Source organism: Theropithecus gelada, chromosome 9, assembly GCF_003255815.1.
Source record: "Theropithecus gelada isolate Dixy chromosome 9, Tgel_1.0, whole genome shotgun sequence".
Taxonomy (NCBI): domain Eukaryota; kingdom Metazoa; phylum Chordata; class Mammalia; order Primates; family Cercopithecidae; genus Theropithecus; species Theropithecus gelada.
In genome coordinates, this window is record NC_037677.1 from 121,131,505 (window position 1) to 121,141,415 (window position 9,911).

Sequence of the window (9,911 nt, forward strand, 5' to 3'; positions counted from 1 at the left end):
GACCAGGGAGTAGCAGCGCCGCAGGTGCAGAGGGCAAGAGGGGGCAGAGCTGCAGCACAGGAGTGAGTCTGCTGGCCCTTCCCGCAGGCACCCTCCCTAGTGCCAGGTCTGCTGGGACTCCAGGCTGTTGGGATGCCCCCTAGGGTGCTGCTTTGGAGCCTTCCTGACCCTCCCCCTCCAGTGCCTGTGCTGGGCTTCCTCTCCACTCACCCTGTCCTCCCTGTAGCCCACGTAGCCTACACATCAGCGTATGTCCGTCCGCCTGCCTATCTGCCCCCCTCACCGGCCTGTGTGCCCAGGGGAAGGCTCAAGGCCGGTCACGCTCCACCTCCCTGACCAGCCCAGCCCTAGCCTATGGTGCATTTCCTGGACAGGACTGCTGAGTTTTCAGTTTTAGCCACAACAGCACCCACACCTGCACCAACCAACCTGTCCGTGCCACAAGTATCAGTTCCTGCCCTCCTCACGGGAGCCTGTGGCACATGCTATTATGACCTTGGTCTAGAGGCAGGGACACCAAGGCACAGGGGCTTAAGGAAGTTGCCTGAGGCCACGTGGCTGGTAGGGGGTGGAGCCAGGTTTATCCTCATGGCCAGATGAGGAAACTGAGGCAGAGAGCTGTTTTGCCAGGGGGCTAATTTACTGATCCAGCCAGCCGTCTGGTTCTGTCTCTGTCTCGCTCGGAGGGCCCCACCTGCCCAGCTTGCCGTGCCCTTGGCCAGGGCCAGCAGTCTCAGAGGCAGAGCTGCTGAGAGAAGCCTCTTCCCCTCATGACGTCTGTCCTCCAAGAGGGATCTGAGTAAGCAGGGGAGCATCAGCAGCCTCGAGGGGACCTTGGACTCCTGCCCACCCTTCATTCTGTACCAGGACAGGGTGTGTCTGCACAGCCTGGAGCCAGGCGTGGCTGGCAGCCCCAGGAAGACTGGGCCAGCCCTGCTGAGCCCAGAGCAGCCGCGTCTCCTGCAGCAGCAGGGCACTTGAGTGGAAGCACTCGCTTCCCAAGAGCAAGAACTTGCTCCCAGGAGGGCCTGTCCAGAGACCCGGGGGACGGTGGACAGCCCAGCCCAGGGCTCCAGGCCTTTCCTGTAGGGGCCGAACTGTTACCGCTTCAGGCTCTGCCAGCTTCCATTTGGTCCCTGTTGCATATTATTCTCTTCTTTTTACACCCTTTTAAAAATATAAAAACAGGCCGCAGGTAGGATTTGGCCCTCTGGCCTTTACAATAGCATCTGTGAGCATCACATGTGGCTTTTCTTTCTTTCTGAGACAGGGTCTCATCTGTCACCCAGGCTGGAGTGCAGCGGTGTGATCACGGCTCACCACAGCCTCCAGCTCCCAGGCTCAGGCGATCCTCCCACCTCAGCCTCCCAAGTAGCTGGGACTGCAGGCACCCACCACTACGCCTAGCTGATGTTTGTATTTTCTTTCTTTTTGTAGAGATGGGGTTTCACCATGTTGCCCAGGCTGGTCTCCACCTCCTGGGCTCAAGCAATCCTCCTGCCTTAGCCTCCCAAAGTGCTAGGATGACAGGCGTGAGCTACCACGCCTGGCCCATATGCGGCTTTTAAATTTTCTGAGGTATAACACTAGTAAAGTGCTCTAAAAGTGAAGAATAGGATGTTAGCCCCACCCAGGTAAGATCTAGAACATTCCCGGCACTCCTATTCACCTTTCCGTTGGGAAGCCGCCATCCCACCCTCTGTCTCTAGTCTGCCTTTGCCAGCTCTGAAGCTCTCTGTAAGTCAGTCCTGCTGTGTGTGTTCCTCGACCCTGGCCTCGGTTGCTCTTTAGGTCAGGGACTCACCCCCATTGCCGTGGCGGGAGCTCATCCCAGTTTGAGTCATTGTGGAGTATTCCAGTGTGCGATTCTGCCACTGTCTGTTTTCCCATCCTCCCCCGGCGGGCATTTGTCCAGTGTTTGACTTTTGCTATTGCAACTAAAGCTGTGTGGAACATTCTAGAATGTGCCTTTGGTGACTGTGAGGATGCATTTCTGCTGTGTACATACTTAGGAGTGGAACTGCAGGGTCGCAAGTGGATATCCACACGCAGTTTTCCAGCGTGACCCATACCATAGGCCTCGTGGTGGTGCCGAGTCCCTATTCCAGCACTGAGGCAGGATCGCGCGGTGCCGAGTCCCTATTTCAGCACTGACAGGATCACGCACGCTTCAAAGCCCCTCTCCTAGATCGTGGACACCCTGTGTGCCATCACAGAATGGCCCACACAAGAGGCCTCTATAGCCCCGACACTGACATGGGTTGTTCTTGCTGGGGCTGCTAATGGAGCGGGTGCAGGTGAGGGTGCAGGTAAGGGCGCTGACGGGGCGGGCGCGGGTGATGGAGTGGGTGCGGGTGAGGGCACTGACGGGGCGGGCGCGGGTGAGGGCGCTGACGGGGCGGGCGCGGGTGAGGGCGCTGACGGGGCGGGGCGGGTGCGGGTGAGGGTGCTGCACACTCGTCCCCTTGCCTGGTCCCCCAGGCTCATACTTTGGTGTGTGCTCATTCAGGAGCAGCAGAGTGGCCACACTTGGGAGGGCCAGCCAAGTGATCCCCACTGGTACTGGCATCTGTGGGTGCCCCTGCTTGGAGCGGGTGCTGTCAACCACCCTTTGCTGGAAGGGGCAGGAATGTCCAGCAGTGGTGGAAGCTCTCGAAAGAACACGGGCTGGGAGTAGAACTCAGATCCCAGCTCTGCTCTCCCTGCTGTGTGACCTTCAGCAAGTCTCTGAACCTTTCTGAGCTGTTTCCTCACCTGTTCAAAATGGGGGTGACCATTTCTTCCTTGGAGGATGGAAGGGAGAGGGATGTGAGGCTCCTGAGTGCTGTGCTTGGAGACTGTGCAGGAGGGGAAGCAGCCGTAGCTCCATACAAGTGGGTGGGCGAGAAAGTGGGGGCACTGGAGGGGCTTGGGGGACAGGGTTCTGTCCTTGGGACCTGGACAAGAGCCAAAAGGTACACCCTCCCAGTCACAGGGGAGCCCACACTGCCATCCCCTCCCAGAGACTGCCCCTGTGGTCCCCGTCCAGGTCTACAGCCTCAGCAGTCCCTGAGGGCCAGGAGGTAGCCTCCAGGCCACTGGGCTGAGAACCCTTAAAAGAAAAAGCGCCCCACCCATGACAGTCATTTTAGGGTAAAGAAAGCCCTTTGCAGAAACCAAACCCTTTGAAAGGGATAACACGGCTTTTAGATGTGAGAACCAACTTCAAGCACTTCCTCTTAGACCAGGGTGGCAGCTTCCAAAGTGGGGGTGCTGCTGCCGGGAGGCTGCGGTTTCCCTGCTTCTCAGGGAGTTTAGGCCAGGCCGTGGGGTGATCCGAGCAACACGTCCCTTGGCAGTGGTAGGTTTGCAGATGGGCTGGTCCCCACTTCCTGCCAAGCTCCAGCAGCGCCTCTGTGGGTGCAAGGCTGTGGGGAGGGGCCTTCTGCTCACAGCCCTCCAGGCTGCCCACAGACCCCTAGGATGAGGTGCCACTTCCTCAGATGACTGTCAAGACTCTGGGATGTGGGCCGGGCAAGGTGGCTCACTGCTGTAATTCCAGCACTTTGGGAGGCTGAGGCGGGCAAATCACTTGAGGTCAGGAGTTGGAGACCAGCCTGGCCAACATGGCGAAACCCCATCTCTACTAAAAAAATGCAAAAGTTAGCCGGGCATGGTGGCAGGTGCCTGTAGTCTCAGCTACTCACGAGCTGAGGCAGGAGAATCGCTTGAACCCAGGAGACAGTGGTTGCAGTGAGCCAAGATCGCACCATTGCACTCCAGCCTGGGCAACAGAGTGACACTTGGTCCCAAAAAAAAAAAAAAAGACTCTGGGATGTCTGCGCCTGGGGCTCTCCTCTCCCACCCATGTGTCTACCCATAGCCCCTGCCTGCCTTCAGGACTCAGCCCACAGCCCCTTCCAGAAAGTCTCCTGGCAGGGAGGGCCCGGAGGCCTCTGCACTGTCTCATGGCCTCATTCCTGTGTCCTCAGCATCCAGTGAGACCTCGGGAGATGCCTGGGGAATGGTTGAAGGCTTTGGGAGGTTCCTGCCCCCAGAATCCCAGCCAGAAAGCAGCTTATCCAGGAGCCCGGTGCCTCCTCTGTTGGGTGCGCGTGGCCTCACAGGGCACCAACCAGAAGGCATGTGCTGTCACTGACACGGGGGCCCCCAGCATTAGGGCAGGCAGGAGCTCCGGGTCTCTACCCCCAGCTGTCCCCACAGTGCACATGTACTAGGCTCCCCCCATGGGCCACTAGGCCAGCCCAGGCGTGTGGGGTGAGCCCCTGGGGAGCCCAGAGCAGGGTACGTTCATGTCCCCGCCATCCAAGGTGAGATGCCTGTGCTGGAGGCTCAGAGGGAGCTGGGCTGGCTGTCACTGCACCACAAGGCTGAGCAGGCTCCCAGTGGGAGACAGGTTTGGGGAGGTGTCCAGGTTGAGGGCACAGTGTGCCTGAGTAGGGCACGGGGAGGAGGGGGATGGCCAGTGGTCACGGGCCAGGCTGCCTGGCAGGACCTGGAGGTTTCCTCAAGCTAAGGCCAGGCCCGTGCTAGATGCTGCGAGGGTGGGTGTGGCTGCAGAGTGGTCAACGTGGGGGCACCTACTAACCTCCGGCCATCCTCTCCAGGCCCAGTGACGAGCACCATCCGGAAGTGAAGGCTGATGGGTACGTGGACAACCTCGCAGAGGCGGTGGACCTGCTGCTGCAGCACACGGACAAGTGACAGCCTCCTGGGAGAGCCCTGCTTCCTCCACCCCTGCCTCTCCTCCACCCACCCCAGTGCCCAGACCACCCAAGGCCCTGACAGCCCTGCCCTCTGCCCTCTGCCCTGCTGCACGGGCAGGCATTTGTTCCCTGCCTGGGTGGCCTGCTCCCCTGCCTGGGCCCTGACTTCAGCTCACTGTCGTGAAGTCCAGGAGGGTGGGACAGAGCTGTCAGGCCTCTGGGAATCTCCCAAACCCCAGAACTCACTCACCCACCATGCGCACCTGGTCCTTTAAATGCGGGAAACTCCACCTAACCGGATTCAGAGGCACCGGCCCCGCTGCCTCCTCTTCAGACTCTTTGCATTTCAGTGAAGAGCCTGGAAGAAACCCAGGGGCCTCCTATGCACAGATCTTGCAGCCCAGAACCAAGTCAGCCTCCTGCGACTGCCTAGGCACACTGCCCAGCACCCCACCCCCGAAACAATGCCAGCCCGCTGCTTTTCCTGTCCTCCCAGGCACCTTTGCAAAGACCAGGGGCAGCTCCTGAGGGAACTGTGAAGGCTCCCGTGCCACACAGCAAGAACTGCAGCCTCTGCGCCCAAGGCACACAGGGTACTTTCTGGAGCCATTGCTGGACAGACTTAAAGGTGTCATGCCTGGTGTGTGCAGGAGGAAACTAACAGTTCAATAAACTCCGCCTTGACCAGCAGCCTTTGACTGGGGCTTTGACTGCTAGGAAGAACTGTATGGGGGAGGCCACCAGCAGGGTCTGGGCCACTGTCTCTGGTCCTGCCTTATGCTTGAGCCACTGAATATCAGAGGTACGAGGGACAAGGGCCCTGAAACACCTCACCTGCTCCAGCCCCTTCACTTAGCAGATGGGGAAACTGAGGCCCAGGGGGCCAGTGAGCTGCTGTTGGCCCCATCTGGAACAAGGCAGTCCAGGGCAAACTTTGGCACTGCCTTCCCTAACGGAGCAGCCTGTGGCCTGGTAGTAGTGAGCGTTGCTTTCCCGACCAACGACATGGCGGCCTTCCCACAGGGCCCCTGGGAGCAAATCACCCATAACTCAAGTTTCAAGTTTCAGAATCAGTCAGCTCAACAGATGACTTGATTGCTCCATTTCTCCCCAGATCAGTTCAGAAGCTACTGATAACCCTTGGGAGACTGCTTCTTTATTTTATTTATTTAAGATGGAGTTTTGCTCTCATTGCCCAGGCTGGAGTGCAGTGATCTCAGCTCACCGCAACCTCTGCCTCCCAAGTTCAAGCGATTCTCCTGCCTCAGCCTCCTGAGTAGCTGGGACTACAGGCGCCCACCACCACGCCTGGCTAACTTTTTGTATTTTTACTAGAGATAGGGTTTCACCATGTTGGTCAGGCTGATCTCGAACTCCCGACCTCAGGCTATCCGCCCACCTCGGCCTCCCAAAGTGCTGGGATTACAGGCATGAGCCACCGCGCCGGGCCTGGAGACCGCTTCTTATGAGAGAAGCCATGGGTCCCCGGAACAGGATTTCCATCATATGAAGGTGGATGATGAAAAAGTGTGGGACCCACGTGAGGGAGGGGCAAGTGCAGCCCCCGCAAGGCCGGCCACCATTAAATCAGGATTGGGGAAAATGGTGATAGTCTTTTCAGCAAGGTGAGAGGCCACCAGCCAGGCCAGTGTCACTGGATTTGAGGGAGGCCATTTGGCCCCTTCGTTGGAAAATACGCAGATGACTGGCCCCTTGACGGAGTCCCCTGATGGCAGCTCCTTAGGAGACAACACAGGATGTTCAGGCGGCGGCTACAGTTCAGTGGCGGCCTGGAGGGGCTGTGCGTGATGCTGGGTTTGTCTGTGGGTCTTTAGTTTTTTCTCCTTTCTTTTGTGTTTAATGGGGAACCTTCCAGCCAAGACAGCGACCCCTCTGGGGGAAGGAGTTCAAGCTGAGACCTCCTCTTTCCAGCTGCTGCCCAGGACAGGGGTGCCCAGAGGGATAGCCCCTGGAGGTGCAGACCCCTGCTTTGTTGGTGCCGGGAGCATGCCACCCTCTGAGCCGTGGTGGGCTCAGTGAAGTGGGCGTTGTCATCCTTCCCATTGCACAGGACTAGAGTTGGGTGAAGTGAGCTACAGTGGCTTGCTGAGGGCAAACAGTTAGTGAGGGGTGGAGCTGCAACTTGCAGGAAGGTCCAGCCCCGCCTCCCAGGCCCTTTCCAGCCCCTTCCACTTCCCACTCCTGCCTGGAATCCTCCCGTGGGGGAGGCATGTGGTGGCCCCTGTGGCTGACTGTCCGGCTGAGCTGGGGAACCGGTGTCCTCGCTCTAGAGATGAGCTCTTCTGAGGGGTGAGGTCCAGCCACACCTGTGGTGGGGTGGTGTAATCCCTGAGCCTGTTACCCCATCTATAAAATGGGGGGATTCACTTCTTTAACAGGCACTTCCTGGCCCTGCGGGGTGCCCTGTCCCCTGGCTGGAGCTGATGAGTTGTGATGCTTGCCTGGGGATCGGTGCTGCCCAGAAGTGAGGAATAACGTCCTTCCCCCCGGGTCCTTCTGGCAGCCTGGCCATTTCCAGCATGCTGAGGGGGGCCCGGGCCCTGGCAGGGACGGTGTGGAGCCACCGGCCACATGTGGGGCTGGAGTTCGGGGCTGGCAATGGGCTAAGGCCCTGTGTTCAGCACATGTCATGGAACTGCCATGAAAAAAAGACTCAACACCCAGGGCCACAGCTCCGGGGCGCTCCCAGGCGTCTTTCCCCCCAAGGCCCGGAGTGAGCAGCAGCCTGGGCCCAGCCACACCTCCCAGGCTCCGGAGCTGCCAGGTCAGGCAACCGTGAGTAGCAGCAGGGTAGGGGGCGGAGGGGAGGGCAGGGAGAGCAGGTCTCTCACCCATCCTTGCACCTTCCAGCTCTAGGGCCCACGCAGTACCAAGCCCTGGGCTCAATGTACCACCTATGAAAACTCAATTCAAATTGGCTTAGTCCAACAAGAGATTTGGTAGCCTCACAAGACTTCAAAGTCCAGGCCTAGCTGGGTCTGGGGTCCCAATCACTGTCACAGGAACCCCATCTCTTCCCATCGCAGCTACTTGGCAGGTGGCAGGATGCCCCCCAGCCACCGACTTCCCCCTGCCTGCTCAGCAACCCCAGGGCCTGCCGAAAAGGCCCAGGAGATTCAGACTGGCAAAGAGACCAGGGCAGACCAGGAACAGGGGCGCAGTCTCCGTCCCACCCAAACCCTAACCAGAGAGAAGACGGCATGTTGTGTCGGACGGAGGACAGAGGCCAGCCAGTGTCCATGCCCTCATCGCTGACGAGGCTGGGAACTGGGCCAAGTGAGGCAGAGGCCTTCACGTCAGATGTGAGCACCACTGGCCCAGGTGACTGCAGTTCTTCCCTCCTTCCATTCACCTTGAGCCCTCTGGAGGATCGGAAAGGCTGAGGCCTGACTTGGTGCCGCTGTCCTGGGTGGGCCTGTCCTGCTGGGCGGTTCCTGCCCCTCTCGGGGAGGCTGGCTGGCAGCTGGCAGGTGGAAAGACTCCTGTGTTCACCTCAGGGCAGAGGTGGGGACACAGGGCGGGATGGGCGAGGGTGGCGCACCTCTGGGGTGGGCGCTCTTGGGTCCGCCTTCCGTCCCAGAGTGCGTGTCAACAGTTCCATCTGCCCCTCTCAGAACTGTCCTGGTTTAGGTGGTAAACACACTGGGCAGCCTACATTCTACATGGCTTTTTTTTTTCTAACATTATAAAAGCAGTATGTGTTATTACGGGAAATTTAACAGAAGAGTATATAAAAAGAAACCAGAAGTCACTCGGGAGTCTGAGCACTGTGCTCTCTGGGGCCTTTCCTTCCGGCCTTCTTCCTTCCAGCCCTTTCCCTGCACACTGGACAGAGTGACTGTCCAGGGTGGCCGTGGGGTTTGCACTGATTCTCTCTCGTAAGCCCACAGGGTTATGATCGCTGTGCAGATAAGGAGACTACATGCGTGTCTCATGTCAGAAGCACCTGCGCCTGGCCTGGAGTGAGGCCTGAGGCCAGGCCCCATGTGGGGGCAGAATGGAGCTGCTACCCAGCCAGGGACCTCATCTAGGGATTGGGGACGGCAAGGGGCTGGTAAGGGCCAGAGGTTCTTCCAGGGCCACTCTGTGCCCTACCCTCAGGTGGGAAACAACGGTGGGGGCACTGTGCTTGGTAGAAGCCCCCGGCTGGCCTCTGGCCTGCCAGTCATCCGTCAGATATGGAGGCAGGGGTGAGGTGTGCTGGGGAAGTCAATGCGCCCAGCCTCGCATCAGTGAGTCCCTGGGCCTTGGGTAAGGCAGGGCTGCAGGGATGGCAGTGAGGACGAGGGCCTCACCTCCCAGCAGCAGCCCTGTTTCACCTGTTTCTTAAGTTCAGTGTTCATAGACTAAAAAAAAAAAAAAATCTTGCTAAAAGGAAAAACAAACCAAAAGAGAAGTGGGGGCTGCAGAGCCTCATTCCCAGAGGGCTGCTCTGGCCCTAACAAGCGTTCTAGGCCAGACTTCCATGGGCAGGTCATGTGGGCAAGTGCTGAGCTATGGAAATCAAGCAAACCTCTCCACGCCTGTCCTCCAGGCCACAAACACCCCCATCTCCTGAGTCCGGGTAAGCAGAGGGCCACGCACGGAGACGGTGGCCCACGCTGGGCTGGGCTCCGTGCTTCTGGGGCCCCGCAACTCACGCAGCAGAAGTCTGCACTGTGCTGCCTGCAGCGGGGGCAGAAGCCCGGAGCTGGTGAACCTGTCTATGCCACCTCAACCACCCTGGTGGGTGGGTGGCGGGGGCCATCCCAGGCCCCTCAGGGCTCCGGGCCAGGCTGGGCCCCTCTCCGCACACTGCCGTATGGCCTTACCTCCCAGCGCTGTCGAAGCCTGAGCTGATGTGCTCAGAAGGGCCGACTCCTCCATGGCTTCTAACTCAAGTGACACAAGGAGTGTCTCCCCACTGCTGTCCTGGGGCTCCTGGCCAGAGCCAGGAGAGCCCAGCCCTAGAAGGGCTCCCCATGATGCAGCTGTGACCACGGGCAGGCCTTCTCCCATCCCCCAGCCTCTCCATAGCTCTGTGATGTCTGTTAGCCCCATTTTATCGATTCAGACCCCGAAGCTTGGAGGGGACAGAAGGGTCCAATCTATGTCCCTCTCAGCCCAGAGCTAATGCTCCTGTGAGCAGGAGGGACCTGCCGGTTCACCACACCCCACAGAAACCACACAGCTGACACTAGGCAC

General features: G+C 59.2%; 1 protein-coding gene across 2 annotated transcripts in view; it reads left to right on the forward strand.

Moving 5' to 3' along the window:
• The window catches only part of LHPP (phospholysine phosphohistidine inorganic pyrophosphate phosphatase), a 153,282-nt gene extending 147,886 nt beyond the window's left edge, over positions 1 to 5,396 (forward strand). For both annotated transcript variants that reach the window (XM_025395977.1, XM_025395979.1), the window contains one exon: positions 4,608 to 5,396. In XM_025395977.1, coding sequence (XP_025251762.1) covers positions 4,608 to 4,704 — 97 coding nt within the window. In that variant the 3' untranslated portion in view covers positions 4,705 to 5,396. The remainder of the gene's footprint in view (positions 1 to 4,607) is intronic.
• Positions 5,397 to 9,911: the final 4,515 nt, after the last annotated feature.